General features: G+C 43.2%; 1 protein-coding gene across 2 annotated transcripts in view; it reads left to right on the top strand.

The window, feature by feature from the left end:
* Window positions 1-19,909, top strand: part of DDX60 (DExD/H-box helicase 60) — a 90,944-nt gene that overhangs the window by 18,809 nt on the left and 52,226 nt on the right. For both annotated transcript variants that reach the window (XM_054989770.1, XM_054989772.1), the window contains 5 exons: window positions 4,160-4,315; window positions 9,032-9,173; window positions 10,094-10,246; window positions 11,773-11,881; window positions 15,593-15,708. In XM_054989770.1, the coding sequence (XP_054845745.1) occupies window positions 4,160-4,315; window positions 9,032-9,173; window positions 10,094-10,246; window positions 11,773-11,881; window positions 15,593-15,708 (676 nt within the window). The remainder of the gene's footprint in view (window positions 1-4,159; window positions 4,316-9,031; window positions 9,174-10,093; window positions 10,247-11,772; window positions 11,882-15,592; window positions 15,709-19,909) is intronic.

Genomic DNA, 19,909 nt, shown 5'->3' with positions numbered 1-19,909 from the left:
AATAAAAGTCCATCTCTCATTCTTGTATCTACTGTAAAGACAGAGGTCAGCTTTGCCTCGTTTAAAATCTAGATCAAGTAACATTTTGGTCAGTTTATCATTCCAAGATTTGGCAGCTTGCTTAAGACCATAAAGTCCTTTCTGAAGTTTGCATACTAAGTGTTTATTCTGTTCATCTATGAACCCTGGAGGTTGACTCATATATAATTCTTCCTCAATTTCACCATGTAAAAATGCAGTCTTTATATCCAGGTGTTCTGTTTGCATGTTTCTAGAAGCTGCTATGCTTAAAAGCATCCTGATTGTGGAATATTTTACAACTGGTGCAAAAGTTTGATCATAATCAGTTCCATAAATCTGAGAATATCCTTTGGCTACTAATCTAGCTTTGTATCTCTCAACTGCACCATTCTCATTTTTCTTAGCTTTAAAAACCCATTTACATCCAATAACATTCTTACCCTTAGGTAGTTTTGTGAGAGTCCATGTTTTGTTCTTGTGCAGAGCATCTATTTCTTCTTGTGCTGCTTCCTTCCATTTCTTTGCTTCTGGTTCAGGCATTTGTTGAACTTCGGCCCATGAAGTTGGTTCTTGTGGTGGCGACGACCTTGCAAGGTAGGTCAGTCTCTCGGCTGGAACTCCTCTGTTGACGCGCTGAGAGCGCCTAAGGTCCTGAGTCACCTCTGCCTCCGCAGCGGGCTCTGGCTCCTCAGGCACATCTACTGGCCTGGGAATTTCCGCCTTTATTCTCTCACCTGGTCGGGCTTCTGGTTGCATCTGCTCAGTGGCTGCACCCATTGCCTCATCACCGGGTTGGATATCTGGTCGCATTTGCGTAGCGATGTCATCTGGCCGATACAGCAGCAGCTGGCTGTCATCATTCTCTCCCTCTGAAGGGTCATGTGTAGCAGCATTCTGGTTGCTCCTATGTCGCTCATCAAATTGCACAACTCTGCTTGTAGTAACACTGTTAGTTTCTGGGTTAAAAATCCTATATCCCTTACATCCTGGAGCATATCCTACAAAGATGCCTTCTAAGGCTCTGGGTTCTAGTTTAGATCTCTTTTCCTCTGGTATATGCGCATATGCTTTGCATCCAAATACTCTAAGATGTTCTATGCTTGGCTTCCTATTATGCCATAACTCATAAGGAGTTTTGTTTGTAGCTTTAGTGGGCAATCTGTTTTGTAAGTAGATTGCAGTCATGGCCGCTTCTCCCCAGTGTCTGTAGGGAAGTCCTGAATCTATTAACATACATCTGACCATATTCATGATAGAACGATTTTTGCGCTCGGCGACCCCATTCTGTTCGGGGTTATAGGGAACAGTGAATCTATGTTGGATTCCATTTTCCCTGAGAAATCTCTGTGTGGCATGGGAAACGTACTCACCGCCATTGTCGCTTTGAAAGGCTTGAGGTTTCCTGTTGAACTTGTTAGACACCATGGAAACATAATCACGCAGTTTCTGCTCAGTCTGCGATTTTTCTTTCAGCAAATAGCACACTGTATATCTCGAGAAGTCATCAATGAAAGACAATATATAAAGGTTATTTCCTGTTGATGCTGGTTTAATAGGACCACATAAATCAGTATGGATTAGTTCAAGTGGTTGCCTTGAGCACCTTTGGCTTTGTTTGGGAACTGAAGGTCGAGTTGCCTTTCCCTTTATACAACAAACACATAATTCATCATCATTGCCACATGCACTTATATTAATACCTGTTACCAAGTCCTTAGACTGCAGCTCCTTTATGGCTTGCATATCGCGATGTGCAAATCTTCTATGCCATAGTTCGATTGGTTCTCCTTTTGTGGTAGCTGTTGTTGCCTTGTAGGCCTTTTCTCCTTGGCAGTCCAGTTCAAAGACTCCATTTCTGAGACTACCTGTGGAATATATCTCTCCTTCGCGAGAAACTGTACATTTGTTATTCTCAAAGTGTATAGAAAATCCCTTTTGTGATAGTACAGGTACGCTTAGTAGGTTTGCCTTTAAATCAGGAATGTATAAAACTTCTTCTACTTTAATTATCTTTTTAGAGAAATCATTATTGCTATGAAGCATAATAGAGCCTTTCCCAGCAATTTTCACATTTGTCCCGTTAGCCATCATAACATTCTTAGATGCACTGGTATCTAATTCATAAAACAGATTAATATCTGATACCATGTGCGCTGAGGCGCCACTATCGAGGACCCAAGGGCACTGTGGGCTATCATTTATTCGAGCAATATGAGACACATGATAATTACTATCAGCCCTTGTTTGAGGAAAATCTCTAAAATTACTAGCTCTTGCTTTTGAAAAATCTTCTCTGTTTCTCTCTGCCTGTTGGTTCCTGCTTGCAGCAGCATAATTGTTTCTGCCCTTGTGGCTGTAGCTCCTGTTGCTAAAACACTCCCTCTGGAGGTGACCGGGCTTATTGCATTTGTGGCAGAAGGGAGGAGTCTGCCTTTCTCTAGGATTGGCTCTTTGCCAGTAATCAATTTGCCTAGGTCCTGCCCCTCTGGGTCTGACCTCTCTGACCATGTAACATGAGTCAGTCTTGCATTTCTTTTCTTGAGGATAAGATCTCTGTTCATTGTACTGTGATCTTATCTGATCTAGCACTTCCTCCAATGTAGCCCCTTTTTCAGTAAGAGACTTTGCTAAACTGGAATAACTCTTTGGTAGTGAGCTTAAAACCAGAGCAATTTTCAAATCTTCATCTAGAATCTGACCAACAGTAGCTAGTTTATCTATTTGATTCAACAAAGATTCAATATGAGCATTCACATCTCCATTATCTTCCATTTTAGTCAAAAATAGCTGTCTGAATAAATCAATTTGTAGTAACTGGTCTGACATTTTCAAGAAATCTCAAAGTACTTCTCTAGAAAACTTTACTTTTTCCCTCTTTAACTTTTAGTTTCCTGGCTCAAATTAGCCAAAACGTTTTAAAAGGAGGTTTCTCTGCTTTTCTGTGCACGCTTGAGGGTAGGGAAAAAGCTGTTAGACTTTTCACCTAATTTCTTTCTTTGTTCCTCCTGAGGTTGCCTGTGAGGGCATTCACGTGCTAATTGAGTCCTTTTGTTCTGCCTGGCTGTTAGACCAGCAGTCAAGGAAAAAAAAAACTTTGCAGTTTGAAACTCTTTACTTCTAGATTCAGCTATGGGCTTTTCTTTGGCCCTGAGGAACTTATTCAAGACTGGGCCCATAACCCTGTTAGAGATTTATGGTATTTTATATATTTTAGTTTAGTAACTTAGCAGAGTAACATATAGCAGAGTAATTTAGTAGAGTAATTTAGTCAGAAGCGTTTAAACCCTCACAAACGTGCATTAATTAATCCTCAGACAAAATTCATAGAAAGATAGAACTTACAGTTTATTGTAGCAGATTTCTCCATAGCAATATCTTCTGGTAATATCAAGGGAAAGAACCTATCTATAGAGTTACATTCTCTAAGCTAATACCACGGCCTGAAAATATAGGCAGCGAGGCTGTAGGTGCAGGGTTTGTGGACAAAGAGAAGGGCTCCATGAGGAGCATGGTGGCTTTACATCTTTCTCTTGGAAGAGCATGAGGGAAGGTGTGAAATCTCCCAAGAAGCACAGAGGCAAGAGAGGAGGAGTCAGTAGGCGTTCCCACCTTAGACAAGAGAGTGGCAGATTGCTAGACTTATACATTAAATTCAAAGAGACATGCAGCGCCCCCCAGTGTCCAAAGGCAGGCTGAGTCGCCTATTCCAACAGTTTGTACCCCTACTCTGCCATGGGACCTCCTGGGTGACCTTGGGCCAGTCTCCCACACTCAGCCTAATCTTACTTGGTTGTTGTGAGGATAAAATAGAGGAAAACAATGTAAGCTGCTTTGGGGGCCCGTTGGGGAGTAACACAGGAATATAAATGAAGCAAATAAATGTGTGTGTTGATTTGACTGGTTTGTTAAAATTATAATTTTAAAAGTATTTTCTCTTGCATTTTTCAGCTGAAAATTGATCTAATGATATGTTTCTAACACTTCAATTTGAAGTTTGTCCAACTAAATAAATATGGGACAGTTCTTCAGGGGTAGTGTACTATGAAATATTTAGATTTACAAAATGGGAGGGCAATTAAAGCCTTCTTTCAAAATGTGGTTTCATTAAATTTTCTTTTCTGTGTGTGCTTCGTTGCAGATAAAACGTGAATTAACCCTTCAAGAAGCTGGAGACCTAATTAGGATGTATTGCCTCAGTGTGGTTTTTCTTCAGTGTTTGCCCCTTTCACAACGAGCTCAGATTAGATTAATCAAAAATAAATGGACTAAACAAACTTTCATGTTCATTCAACAGGTAGGCACTGCAATAGAGACTTCAAAACATTAAAATAAAAGGCTTAGACTGGAGTAGCTGTGCTTAGGATTTCAGTGACAGGGTTGCCTGATTTTCATATGGTTGTCAGTAGGTGTTAGCTGAAACAGGTTGATTTTTGTGAACATTTTCACGTCCTGGCAAGTTACTCCTTTTAGGCAAAGAATTATGAAGAGAATTATGGTTTCACACTAACATGTCGCTATGCAGCAACATCCTTAATGGCAAATGAAGCATCTATGGCTGAATCCACATGTCCTTACGCTAGCGTCTTTTTTGCTACTGCGGCACTATATTCACATGCTCTCTATTCAATTGTGTCATTCTCTGGCTACGGTTGCGCTTCAGTTGAGAATACCTTGATGAACACTTTCCCACTTGGAAACGATTCTTTCGTGCTATTTTCAGTATGAATGTGAATGCTTACAAGCGCTCCTCAAGAGACTGCCCCCTAAACCACCCCTCCTTCAGAGTGCCTCCCATTAAAGGAACAAGGTTTTCCTCTGTAAAGGGATGCTTATGGTCAGGACTGTGTCCGAAGCTCTCCTGCCCCTTTTTTTCTTTTTTTTAAAAGTGCTCTCCTTGCACTATTGTGACCTAACGTTCTAATTTAGATCCCTGTTGCTGCTCTGAATGCGGCGCCCTGTTAAAAGCAAAACCTCTCGCTGAGGTAGGATTGCCAGCCTGAGTAGGAAACTCGCTGTGATTTCAGTGGCTGAACCTGAATGGGAAGTTTGGAGAGGTATGGAGCAGTGGAGTCCATTAATCAAAACTGCCATTTTCACCTGGACAACTGATCTCTATCATCAGGAGATCTGTTGTGATCCTGTGAGATCTCCAGGCACTGCTGGTAGGATTGCAACTCTTTTTTTTTTACTATATTTTATTTAGTCAAAGTGAAAAAGGGGGGGTACAGAAAGAAAAAGGGGGGGAGGGAAAAGTTAATAAGGTCAAGAAGATTTTGCGACTTTTCGCTATAAGAATTGCAACTCTGAGATCACTTTGCTGAATTTCAGACATGAACTTCATGGGGGTTCTTTGTTTTAATAGTCAGAATTGTGACATAGCGCAAAGCTCAACCCTTTTTTTAAAAAAAATTCTGCTGTCATCATCGGTAGGTCTCGCTCCTCCCTATATCCCACATTTCTCACAGTAATGTGCACAAATGATAGTGCCACACAGACGCTATTTTGGCGGGAATGTGAATGCCTGCTGGGTAATTGCAGAATAGAAAATAACACAATCATTGCGAGAGAAAAGTGGAAGGTAAGACAGTGTAGATTCAGCCTATGTTGTCCTCACTTTGCATGGAAGGAAAAAGAGAGAACATGATCTATGGCCAAATGAAGCAGTCCTCCCCTATCCATTGGGAGTTATATGAGGGCAGTATAATGGCTTTGTTTGCCTCGAGTGTTGTCGCCAAATAGCCGGACTCGATGGGTATATTGCAGCATGAGAGCATCATGCTGATTCTAGACTGGCCTGGATCATGTGGAAAGCAAGCTGGCTGGAAGAAAAGTGTAGTGAAGCACTGGACAGGATTGAAAATGATAGCCTGTGGGAGAAAAAGATTAAGGAACATTTCTCATGACCTGAAAGCTGCCTTTTAATGCAGCAATTTCTTTTTGTTCTAAAAATTTGATGCAGTGTTAATTTAAGGAACAACCCATTGTATAACTTTAATCTAGATATGTTGTATTTAAAATTGGGAAAATCCAAGATGTTTTATATAGAAGAAAATTAGTATTTACATTTTGTTTTTTAAAGAAGGATCAAAAAGCTACTCATGGCAAACATTTTACTATGTGAAAGAAATTTTCGAATAAGCGAAAAAGAAATGTGATCAGTGTAATGAGCATTTTGTTCAGCATTATAAATGTACACAATTATGAATGTAATTTTAATAGAAAACATGGCATACAAGAACTTAAATAGCCAAATAAAGATCCATTCCTGATATCCGTCTAGTCCAGAGAAAATTGTGAAATTACATTGCAAATTCATACATTTTTGTGTGTATGTGCACAGCTATCCTGTTCCAAGCCAAACATGTATTAAGGATTGATGCTTCTGTCTGCCTCCAGCATAGCTACTGCTGTTGCCAAGTAGGCCCCCTCTCCTGCTTTAAGGCCTGCCATGGACTGTGTTAAAGTTTCCTGCGTTGCTGTTTCACTGCTGCACCAAAGATAGCCCTGCACGTGTGTGCTCTGATACACGTGTCAGTTTCCTGCCTGCTTGTTAATTACCCTGCTGCTGCAATAGACTGTGTTAGTTCCCTGACTCCGTGCTTGGTTAACTACACAAAGGACTCTCTTCCTGGGCAGCCCTGCCCAGACTTATATCTGGACTTCCCAGTGTGTGTTTGGACTTTATTACAAGTGTGCCCCGTGCCTGCGTTTCCATCTGCCATGGACCGCGCCTGTTCCCTGCTATGGACTGTGTTTTACGTGCTGTTCCCCTGCCTCCATGGAAGCCTGCCTCATCTGGGCCCAAGCCGCTGCTAGCAGCCGGGCACCTGCCGCGGAAACCTCCAGCGAGCCTGGCCAGGTGTTCCCTGGTCAGTTCCCGCCTGGAGACTCCCGCGGGCCGGTCCCCGAGCTTGCCCTCGCTACCGGGCAACCTGCTAACCAGCCTCCGCCATGCCCAGCCAGCAACCATGTTCTTAGGCAGCCAGAAGACCAAGAGAAGAAGCCTGCTTTGGGAAGCCATTTCGGCAAAGCGGACACACCAGGTCTGCAGCGAGAGAACCTCGCCCCACTCTGCATATCTTAGGAGCCGCCCCGGAGAAGAAGCTAAGTGCCGACCATCCCAAGCACTTAGAGAATGCATCTCAAAGAAACCTCCACATTTCAGAGCTGATGACATCAGGGCAAGCCCTGTCCGTTGGAACATCCATTCAGCCCATTCGGATTTCCCCCTCCCTCCTTTGTCCCCTCTTCCTGAGGTGTCACTTATCACAATCAGATTCCTAAAGTGGCCCATCTAAGCCATTCAGTGTCCCATTAAAACCTTTGTTTTAATCCGTGAGAACCACCAAGTACAGCAACAGCCCCAGGGTACGTTTTGGGGTATTTAAGCTGGTCTCTCAGACCGCATGGTGCTCGTGCCATTCCTATCCTGTTCCCAGCGAGGCGCGTACGCCATTCCTATCCAGACCCCTTGCTGTCCCTTTGTGGATCCATTGCTGGCATTGGACCACCTCGCTGTTGTGTCTCTGCTCCACTTCAGGATTGTGAGTATTTCCCTTATCATCGTGGGTACCTGCTCATGCGACCGTCTCTGTATTTCTTACTCTGCATTTCCTAGTTCTTGTATGCTTTCTTGTATGTATGTGCAAGTTCAGGCTTACGCCACACTATTAGTAAAGACACGTGCTTATTGAATCTATTTGTAGTCTGCCTCTTTATCACTAGAGTGTCTGGAATCGGGACCTCCGTAAACATTGTTAGATCCGCACTAATTTTAGTTCCAGACTGCTGAGCTAATTTCCCCATTCAAAAAGAGCAGTTCTGGTAACACTGCTTTCTACCAGTGTTACACATCTTATTGATTGTATACAGATCTGTGGAGCATGCGAAACTCAGCATGCCTTGACTTTTAGCATATTGCTAAGGGCTTCTAGAAATGCAGCCAACGTGCTTTGTTTCGTTTTCTTCTTTTCCTGTTGAGCATATTGGAATTGCTGGAGGCCTTTGTGTTTGTTGGATCAAAATAGGCAGTATGGGAAGTCATTTGGTTACTTGAGACTGTGAAAATGTATTTGAATCTCTCAGAAAAGAAGACTCGTGGTACAAATCCTTCAATGTATAGCTACCCTAAAGTCATAAAATTTACAGACATTCTTGCAGTGTTATATATTGGCCTAATGCATCAATATAAATTTGGGGTTGCATCTAACCAACAATAACAAAGAAATTAAGCTTAAAGAAACCTATTTTGCCTGTGATTTAAAGATTCTGTTCTAATGTATTTTACCTCAGCTCCTTCATTCTCTAACTGTCCTTATACCATCTCTATCTGTTCAATAAAGTTGTTGTTTTCTTGAATGTTATACAGTCTTCAGTGCCATTTCCCACACAGAAGAAGAGGGCTCCTACTCCGCCCCTGCCCCTGCCCCTAAGGTTTCTGAACTGGGCTAAAAGGCCAAAATTATAACTGCTCATCAGGGTGGGACACAAATGATTTTAACAGCACAAATAGAGACATGCTACTTGTGGCTGCTCAGCCATAGCTGGCAAATTTTGATTTTGGTGGGAAAATCTGCCTCATAAAGTCATAAAATTTACAGACATTATTCTTGCAATGTTATATATTGGCCGCATCAATATAAATTTGGGGTTGTATCTAACCAGCCTTTTCACACTATCTCAACCAATTCTTCTTGCAATAGCCCCTGTCCTGTATTGGTTTTTTTCCTGTGCACATCCCATATTGCCCAGCATAGACTTTTTGGTGGTCAAAGGGGACCACTTCCTCTTTTTTTCTTTGTATATTGTCCATTTTGAATGGCACGCAAATTGAAAATAGATAATTTTTGTTCAGTATTTTTTCTATAGTTGCAATGTGTTTTATTTCTACATACTGTATTTTTATTGTTGATTTAATTATTATAAGATGCTTTGAACATTTCAGAGAAGTTGAACACAAGTTTCTATGCAAACAAGATTTCTATTCAGATTTTTAAAATTTTCCTTTCAGCATAAACTTTGTGAATATGTTGTTCTGAAACATCTTGCTTCTGAAACCTCATGGAAGATAGATTTTTCTGTCCTACCTGATTTGAGTGATAATCTCTTGTGGAAGAACATTGCATTTTATTATGAAGTAGAAAAATGTAAAGGTATTTTATTTGTTTTGGATCATTTGGGTGATAACATTTTTCAACATGTAAAGCTAGTCGAGCTGTAAATTACTGAGAAAAATGTTGCTGACTTACTACCCTCTAGGGTAGTTATATGCATATCTTTATTGATCCAGGAATTATGACCATCTCTTTATTGTATCCTCATGATCAGGGTCAAAATGGCGGAAATTTCCTCCACCTCCCCTTGTTGGAAAATAAACTGAAGGTTACAAGTACATATTTAGTAGTATAGGCTGGAGGATAGGAATGAAAAAGGCAAAAGGAGAAGCTGCAACAAGGAGGAAAATAAGGACTGGAGGAAAGTAGCTAGGGATCCCATTCCCCCAGTGGGGAGAGTCTCTCGCTCCCAGCCTCCATCCCCAGCCACCTCTCACCTGGCTGGCTGAAGGGAAAGGTGCGGGAACAGGCATGGGAGCCCCTCAGTCTGCGATTGCGTGCTATGGGATACTTTTTGCACTGGGAATGACGATAAAAATAGACTCCCAATCTATTGTTGGAGATGATTTTTATCAAATCTGCTCTGCATGTGACCCATTGCTTCTGTCATGCTGAGAATGATATCACTGTCAAAGCAACGAGATGTTCTGGAGCATGTGGCGAGGGGGCATGCCCCCCATCTCCCAGTTTCAAGCTTGGGGGACCTGAAAACCTTAATGTAGCAGATGGGACAATTTAAGAAGAGTTGGTTGTGGGAGAAGGAAGAATGTAAAGGAGAGAGATTGTTGGGATTGTCAGTGGAAGTGAAACAGGAAAAAGTAAAGTCTGGAGGGGAGGATGGGGGAAGGAGAGATTCCCCCATAAATTCTCACAAATTCCTTAATCATTGATCTTGAATTGTTATACTTACAAATAAAGCTTTCTTTCAATTTTTAATTTTCACAATATATTCTTCTTAGAGTTTGATTTGAATATAGGAACAAAAATCAATAGAGATTATGAATTACTCTGGGAACATATCACAACACTGTTGGGAAAATGCAAGATTGGTGGTTCTTTCCCTCTGCGAATAACTTCTAAACATTTTCTTGAAAAGTGCTTAACTAGCAAAGGTAACATGTTTCATAGTTCTTTTGTCACATTATTATATCGTAATTAGAATTCTATGTTATATATAATTATAAAAAAAAGTCTGCCATGAAAACATTGTGAAGTGGCGGCCCCCCATGGGTCAGTAATGACTCAGTGCTTGCTCAGGGGACTACCTTTACCTTTTAATGCAATAGTTATTGCTGAAATAATTTACTAAAACTCTTTACAAACATGTTTATATTTAAATATATATGCAGTAAGATCATTTCATGATGATAGGAGCCCTGTGGCACAGAGGGGTAAGCTGCAGTACTGCAGCCCAAGCTCTGCTCTGAGTTCAATCCTGGCGGAAGCCAGGTTCAAATATCCGGCTCAGGGTTGACTCAGCCTTCCATCCTTCCAAGGTCAGTAAAATTAGTACTCAGTTTCCTAGGGGTGAAGTGTAGATGACTGGGGAAGGCAATTGCAAACCACCCCATAACAAAAGTCTGCCAAGAAAATTTCATGATGCAACATCCCCCCCATGGGTCAGTAAATGACTCATCGCTTGCACAGGGTCCTACCTTATCTTTTTTTACTTATCATTTAATGAACTGTCATATTAAAATACCACATCAAAACTGTTTTAAAGTCTATTTTAATTAAATTTTGAGTTTATATGTCTGCCTATAAAATTAGAGCTATACATTACATATATGTAAATATTAATTACATTTACATTGATAACAGCAAGAAAGATGTCCCCTCACTGAGGAAGGCTCTCAGATCATTGTTAGCAAATTATTTTTTTCTCTGATACGTAGTTTAACTTCTTAATCGTATAGTTTGCACAGCAGTGATGGCATATAATATAATTGTGCTAAATAGTATACCGTGCAAAACCTTGTGGGGTCACTCCTGTTTGCTCGGTTGCAATCCCCTTGTCAAAGTACCCCATCAAATATTAAGTATGTGGTGTTTGCTTTAATAGCAGCATCTTTGTTTGCTAATATGCCCTTTTGAATCATCTCCGGCCTTTCACTCCAGTTAGGTGATTGGATGTTGGTCGGCATGATCATCTAATACTAATATGCTGCACCAGCACTGAAGGCCATGGTTGCTGTCATAGCAACGTGGACCTCTGCTGTTGCTCTAGGGCTACTGTACATTAACTATTTAAATTACTAGGGCTGCTCCATTTTAGTAAACTTATTTCAGTTGCATTTTTGTGATGGTTCAGCAACCCTGCTAGCATTTGCCTAGTTTTTCTTTTTTCCTTTAGAGAAAGGAATGAATTGTAAAGTCAAGGTGCTGTTTACAGGGTCCTACTTAGTCCTGGATGCTAGTCATAGTTTGTATTTAGGATATGTTTCTATTTAGCATTTGCATTCTACATTTAGCATTTAGGATATGATTCTATATTTTATCTAGGTAACTAATATCTGTACAGACAATTTTAATAATATTTAATTGCAAAAATACAATTTAACATTAAAATCTTGTTTATGTTTTTAATTGTTATAGTCATCTTTTCCAAAATGATTTTTCTTTCTTTCTTTTTATAAAGACAATGAATCCAAGAAGACATTTCTTAATCCTGGATTAATACCAATTACAAATACCCTAGTTGATAAATTTACTGGAGATATTTTAACTGACTTACCATTTTTAGAAAGGTATCTCTTACTTTCATTTGGTTTTTATGAATGCATGTAGAATTATGTACAATAGCTTCATTGTATCAATAACATGGACTGCTTGCATCAAGAATGAAAAACTAAGCAAGCTATAAAACATGTAGAAATAGCATCTAAAATATTTAAAAATTGACATAAATCAGCACTACAGTAACACACTGTGATGAAAAGCACTGTAAGCTCCCAGCCCCGTTCTTACCGGGGCTGGCGTTTGTGGGGCTCGCTGGCGAGGGGTGGGAAGAGCGGAGGCGGCTCCTTCCTCTTCCGGCCCTGGCTCTGATGTGGCGGAGGCATTTCCCAGCCAGCCAGGCTATTGGCTGGCTGGGCATTTGAATGGAGGCTGTTGCTGGACCTGAGGGAAGAAGTTTTCCCTCAGGTCCTCCTCTGGCTCATAAAGCTGGGGCCGGAGTGAGAGCCTTGCAGTCGATTTAGCCCGCAGGCGGCTATCCAAAAAGGTGGGACAATTAGTGGGGGAAAATGGGGGACGGGTGATATGTCACCCTGACATTTCCTTTCGGATTTCGGCCTTGTACCGTCTGGATGGAGTGCACCTGTCCAGCTGGGGACAGGACATATGGCTGCAGGATATCCGAGACGGCTTGTTGAGTTGGTTGTGTGGTAAGGAGCTTGGCGTGGAGTCGTTTTGTGGCTCCAGTGGCGGTTTGGAGCGTTGGGCACCGATCCCTTGGGGGGAAACAGGGCCTACAGGCACTGTTTCCCCATAGATGGGGATCCCCATAAGGGATCTTGGACCAGGCATGGCAATGGCAGGCCCAGTTCAGGGGCTGTCGGGGCATGCCTGCTTCCAGGTGACGGGGGACCCACACAGAGGCTGCCGTCCAGTGTGGACCCCTCAACTGTCATCCCGCAGGGTCCCCCCCCCTTCGGCAGGCGGGCTGAAGGGGTTTGAGGGTCATTGGCGGGCAGACGGGTCTCTTGATGCTGGGATCCGTGCCCTACACAGCCAATGCTCCTTTTTCATCTGTGTAACCAATAAAGTTGTGGCCTGTTTTCATCCAACAAAGTTGTATGCATATTTCTTCTGCTCTGGACCCCTTGCCTTTAAGCTTGTGCCACAAAGATAAGTTTTCCTAGGTGAAGCACTTGGAAAGTTGAAGGGGGAGAAGTTGGAAGTGGCATGGAGTAGGAGCTTGATTGGTGAGCCTTTTCCCTCTTATTGGCCAGTCAGAACCTGCCTTCAGGATGAGAGGGTTGCTGACGGGATATTTGGGAGAGTGTGTGTAAATGTCTGACAGGGATGGTCTGTCAGGTTCCCCTCTGGAGTGAAGGAAAAGAAATATCTTACTGTAATTGTAACACCAGTGTGTTGAGAGAGAATTCTTGATGAGAATTCCAAGTATAAAAGGCAGCACAAGCTGAAACCTATTTACACAGCCATAATAGAACTGGAGGTGTGTTTTTGGCAAATAGTGTTTGGGTAGTAACTGGAGAATCCCATTCCAGCCAAGTGAAGAAGGGTTATATCTTCTTAGTTGAAAAAGAATAATTCCTGCCCAGTGTCTAAAGGGGAGTTGGCTTTAAGGAGGACCTGGGTATAGTAAAGAGAAAATAATTTTGAACAAATGTCTGGAAACCTAAGTTGTAAAAAGGAAACTCTGTGAAGAAACATTTTTGCTGCAACCTAAGTAATAAACAAAATACCTCTCACTATTAATGAACAATAACATAGAAATTAAGCTTAAACCTATTTTGCCTGTGATTTAAAGAGTGTTCTGTTCTACTAACATATATTACCTCAGCTCTTTCATTCTCTGACTGTCCTTATACCATCTCTGCCTGTTCAATAAAGTTGTTGCTTACTTGAACATTATACAGTTTTCAGTGCCATTTCCCACACAGAAGAAGAGGGCTCCTACTCCCCCGCCCCAAGTTTCTGAACTGGGCTAAAAAGCCAAAATTATAACTGCTCATCAGGGTGGGACACAAATGAATTTTAAATAGAGACATGCTACTTGGGGCTGCTGAGCCATAGCTAGCAAACTTTGATTTTGGTGGGGAAATCTGCCTCAGAGTGGGGGAGTGAAGGGGGAGGGTTCGTCATACACACATATCCAGAGTCCGCGGAAACTGCATCACCCTCACTGAATCCTAACTTTACATTTAGATAACTCCTCTCTGTAGAGAAAGCACCAGTCAGCAGGAATAACTGTGGCGAATGGCCTGCCTGAGGAAGTCAGGAGAGCCCCTACTCTCCTGGCCTTTCACAAATGGGGCAAAACTAAATTATTCAAAAGGGCTTTTTACACAGATAGGAGGGCTTTATTGTAGGGAGATGATCTCAAAGAGATGCTTCACTAACAAGTTAGGGACCATAGACTTCACCAGTATGTTGCCTTCCATACTATCTATTGCTTTAAGTATGTGTTCCTATGTACTTACTGTTGCTTTAAGTATGACCCTTCTGGGTAATTCTGTGTTGTCTAATGTCAGTCCTAGAATTTCTTTGCTCTGTTTCAGTATTTCTTCCACTTTGTATTGGATTTTTGCTAATGTTATGTCTTTGTAAAGTTGCATTTATTTACCCTATGACATTGCTTATTGAAATGCCCTTGATATTGACTGTGCTAATCTCACACTATGTAATCCTTGAGTCTCAGTAAGAAATGCAGGCTATAAATGACATAGATAATATCTATCAGTGTAACAATCCAACATTTCTCAAAGTTGTGGCCTTCAGGGTTCTGAGGGAGTTAGGGTTGCCAGCTCCAAGTTGGAAAATTCCTGGAGATTTAGGGGGTGAAACCTGGAGAAACCTGGAGAAAGAAGGGTTTGGGGAGGGAAAAGACCTTGGCATGTCATAATTCCATAGAGTCCATCCCCCAAAGTAGCCATTTTCTCCAGGTGAACTGATCTTTGTGGCTTGGAGACCAGTTGTAATTCTGGGGGATCTCCAGCCACTACCTGGAGGCTGGCAACCCTAGTGGGTGCCCCATGGGGTCTGCATGAATAGAAACAAAAGGAGGCTTCGTTGCACCCATCACAATAATGTGAAGACAGATTCTTTTCCATTTTGCAGGAATGGAAGCAGAAATTTTCTATCTTAGGGAAAGGGGATGGAATCATTCCCTTTCAAAGAGTGGGACCTCACTGAGTTGATGCCACCTCAGAGTACAAGCCAGAAAGATGCTGATTTGTTGGTGGGAAACAATCACTCCACTTTAGAAACTAATTGCCTGAGACCTATGCCTGATGAGACATTTTTATGTGTGATATATGTGTGATAGCAGCTGTAGGGAAAATTCTTTTCCATGGATTGCATGGCTAATTCTGATTAAGACTCTGGGGTGAGGGAGGAAGAGCCTCTGCTTTCTCCTCCATACCATTTCCCCAAGTCATAATGGCCCAGGGGGTACTTGTAGGGCTGCATCTGCATGTGAAGTCCCAGATGCCCCTCAGTTGCTGTTGGGGGAGGGGGAGCTGTCCATTTTGAGCTACAGCAGGGGGAGGAAGCAAGAAAAACATGCTCACTATGTTCAGGTCCATCCATCCATGAAAACATCTTGTTCTAACAAAGCTATAATTTTGAACATTGATGTTCTGGCTATTTTTAAAAATTACCTATCCTAATAAGTGATTACTGATATGTGCATTCCAGCCTTAGATAGAGGAAGGGCTCCATCAAAAGCACTTATTTTCTTAATTTAGACATGATATATTCTTGTTTCATAGTGATGATCCCGTGGTTGTTTCACTTAAAAAACAGAAAGAATTTGATGAACTTCTGCACTGGCATTCAAGAAGACCTCTCAGTGATGATTATGACAGGACCAAAGGACAATTTCAGGGTAAAAATTTAAGTGCTTGCTTCAATCAAAAATTTTCAGTATCAGTGTGCTGAACTTTTGCATGTGAGGGCCATACCATTTGTTTACAGAAAACGAAGAGCAGTACATGAAATGCTGACTCAGTTTGTGGCAGTGGTGAAAAGGTCCAATTCTATGATTGGGATAGGCAGCCAACCAGCTTGTGCTAATGGTGGCATAGCTCATTAATACTAGCTCACCTGATGTAGAATACAATAAGGGAGAGAACAAAGGGAATACAAATGCCCAGTTGTAGGGTGAACGGAAGCTCAAGTGGCAGGAGCCCTGGGACGAACATGCTTCAGTAAGCTCTGAAGAAGCAGGCTTGAGTCCCTTATTGCAATTATATTTCCTTTTACTGGGTAAGCATACAAGGACAGAAGCATAGCCAAATTTTTCTCCAGGCTGCTAGCAGCCTACCTTACAGAATGTTCTAAGTCTTCTCCTATGCAAGGGTCAAGGTTTTAGAGTAGACTCGGGAATGCCAGTCTTTTGCCAACCGTGGGGGATGGCTGACTGCAAAGACCCAAAAGAGACACAAGGACAGTAATGAATAATGTTCCACAGTAACAGCATATATTGAACATGGGCCTCTTGCATTCTCCTCAGCAAACCTGCTGGGGGACAGAATGTAACCACTGAGACAATGCTTAATACATGCCCACTAGGAATTTGCATGGAAAATACATATTTTACTGGGGCTGAACTATGGGACTCTGATTCTGCAAGGCAATATCAACAGTTGGAATGGTTAGTAGTTATCCAGGAATGTGGTTGTGCTTAGCAGCACTCAGAGTTTAAGGCACAGGGGCCCTAATTTGGAAATGTGGAGGTTGTGGTTTGGTGTTTGTGTGTTGAGGTACAAACCTGTAAGGGTATTGAGCAGAGCAGTTAAAGTTTCTAACAGCATGGGGAAAATATCCTACCCCTTTAATGTGTGGAAATAGGCAGCTGAAGCTTTTCATGATATGGAGATAAATAATGTTAGCTAGTAAATAATACCTTATTAAGCCTCTGCAAAAGGGGCAGAAAAGGTAGCATGACATAGCCCGATCTCAGAAACTAAGCAGGGTTGGCCCCAGTCATAACTGGGATGGGATATCTCCAGAGAAGACAATGGTTTTTCAGCAGAGGAAGGCAATGGCAAACCATCTCTGCTTCTCACTTGAAATCCCCTGCTGTGATCACAATGAGTTGGTTGTGACTTGATGGCAGACATGTACATAAAGGGGCAGGACATTTTCTCCAGACTCTTGGTAACTGTAAGAGCAGTGTTGGAAATATGCCACACTAACATTTGTTCTCTCCCTTCAGCGTTTGTGCAAAGGCCCCTCTTTCTGTGGAAAGTGTACATTCTCTGGGGTTCCTAACATCAAAGTCCTTTGTTTGTATCCTAAGCAGTGCTAAGACTTGAGGGCAGGGTAGGAGGGTAAGAAGTTGTGCAACTGTCTTTTAAGCCTCCAAATCTTCTATGGGAATTTTTCCAGTTATGCCAGGGTTGTTGATGGCTTAATGCTACCCCCACACTGGAAGTGAGGAGCAGGGCTGGAATGGTTTAGGATAACAGCTATGCCTTGTTCCTTCCTTGACTTGCAGTGATGTCAGCTGGCATGAGAGTTACACTGATCTGGTAGTAGCATATTTCCAGATAGTCCATTCTATTTTATGAATTAAACTGGTTGGTGTTACCTTGGTGGTACACAGTTGTAGAGTTTGGGTGGCATCCTAAACCATTCAGAGATAGAACCTAAAATTGTGTTGTAAAATATTTAACATTATCATATATGGTAGGCTACCTATCTGTTTCCAGGCACAACTCAAAATGCTGGTTCTTAACTTTAAGGTCTAAGTGGCTTGGGGCCAGGGTACTTGAAATACTGCCTCCTCCTGTATTGTTCAGCCTACCAGTTAAGTCCTGCCTCTCAAGCCATTTTCTCAGCCCCTGCCTTCAGAGGTGAGGTGGGTAAGTGGTAACAACAGACAGGGGATCTTCGGTGGTGGTACCTTGCCTTTGGAATGCTGTCCCCTTTGAGACTTCCCTGGCACGTATTTGACTGTCTTTTTAGTTCCCATGCCAAAACATATCATTTTACCCAGGGTTTTTAATTAGGGGGACTCTTTTTCCCAGCTGTTCTATGTTCTGCTTATAGTTGGAGGTCTGCTTTTGGACAGAATTATTCTGTTCTCATGTACCTGGGCTTGTTGTTTTCATACTGATAATTTATTATTTTAATTGTAAGCCACCTCAAGCAGGAAGGTTTTCCAGTACTCCTTTCTGCCACTTCTCCTTTGTCATACAACGACTCTGCATTGCCTTATACTCACCCCTCATCCCACATAAGTAATTAACCAGAAGCCAGGGCTACTAGTAGTTATAGGGCAGATCAGTTCTCCGTGAGATGAAAAGTAACTATCCATGTCCAGAGATCAGGTAGTTATGAGTAGACATGGGCACAAACCAAAAAACCCCTTAACTGCAAGGTTTGTGGTTCGTTCATTTTGACGAACCACGAAATTTGATGAACTTCTGCCGCTACACGAACCAATTCGTGGTTCCCCGGAACAGCCCTCTTCACACTTGGAGAGCCCATACTCGCAGGGAGTTTTCAACAGGCTTGACTCCAGCCACCCTCCAAGTTTTGACAAGATTCCAATACGGATCTCCGAGTTATAGACTCCCAAAGCCGGTACCCGCAGAAAGTCCCATTCAATACAATTGGAGTCATATATTCCAATTGACTATGGGGCCCTCAAACATGGGCAATGTCAAGGAGGCAGTCAGTCAGACAGCTGCCTCCTTTCTAGGGGTGGGGTGGGGGTTGGCGGCACCCCCCATATGCCCACCCACACACCCCTACAGGTGGCCATCCCCAAAAGATGACGGGTTTTCTTGGTGGCTGCCCTCTCCGTGCGGGCTTGCTGCCAACTGGAGGCACCCCACACCCGCCCACCTGCCTGCCTCTACCGGCTATGGAAAGACCATGGGTTTTCTTGGTGGCTGCCCTCCCCATGCGAGCTGGCCACCAACTGGCATCCCCTCTCTGTCCGCCTGCCCACCCACCCACCCCTACGGGCAGCCACCACGGCGCCCCCTCTCTGCCTGCCTGCTCACTCGCCTGCCCTTACGGTGGCCACCACGGAAGGACCACGGGTTTACTCAGTGGCCACCCTCTGTGTGGGCTGGCCACCAACTAGCGGCCCCTCCCTGCCCGCCCACCTGCCACTACGGAATGACCATGGGTTTTCTTGGTGATAGCCCTCTCCGTGCGGGCTAGCCGCCAACTGGCAGCCCATCCCTGCCTGCCCACCTGCCCCTATGGGCGGCCCCCATGGAAAGACCATGGCTTTTCTCAGTGGCTGCCCTCTCCATGCAGGCTGGCTGCCAACTGGCAGCTCTTCCTCTCCCACCCGCCTGCCTGCCATTATGGGCAGCCACCACGGAAGGACCATGGATTTTCTTGGTGGCCACCCTCTCTATGCAGGCTGGCTGCCAACTGGTGGCCTCTCCTTCCCTGCCCGCCTGCCTGCCTGTCCGCCTCTATGGGCAACCACCACGGAAGGACCATGGGTTTTCTCCCTCGTGAGGCGGAGGACATCTTGGGTGATTCCCACCGTCCAATCAGGGAGGCAGGAAGTAATTTTCTTCCTCTTCCTGTTTGGCATGTGGGACACCCTCTCTCTTCAGTTCTGTTCCTGCCTCCAGGGAGAGCACTTTAGTAGCAGATTAGCTCTGCTACTTTCTTATTAGGCCTTTAGTTTCACTTTCATTTTTCCATCCCTACTCCTTTGTTCTTCCTTTAATCTTTCCTTTATCTTTCAAAATCTGTTGACTTAAAGCTTTCATAGTTCCTCCCTATCTTTTTGCTGTCCTCTCCTGTCTCTTACTACTCTCCCTGGCTGACTGAGAGGATCACGGCAGCCATTTGGGACAGCCGCCTACAAGATGGATGCCAGGGATTCTGAGGATAGCTTCCTAGATAACAGAGAGGAATGCTCCGCAGTATTTGCATCGAACACAATGGGGATTGATGAATCTGGTGCTGACATGCCTCCCTGCTTGTACGTGCTCCCAGCAATGAGTTGGCACAAACATGCCTCTGTGGCTTGTGCGGTCTCCTGGCTACAAGTCAGCCTCAGAGCCACAGAAGAGTTTCAGAAGGCCCATCTCTTATATTGCTGGCTT

This window comes from Eublepharis macularius, chromosome 10 (assembly GCF_028583425.1).
Source record: "Eublepharis macularius isolate TG4126 chromosome 10, MPM_Emac_v1.0, whole genome shotgun sequence".
Taxonomy (NCBI): Eukaryota; Metazoa; Chordata; class Lepidosauria; order Squamata; family Eublepharidae; genus Eublepharis; species Eublepharis macularius.
The sequence above is the reverse complement of the archived record's forward strand: the minus strand, read 5'-3'. Positions and strand labels throughout refer to the sequence as shown.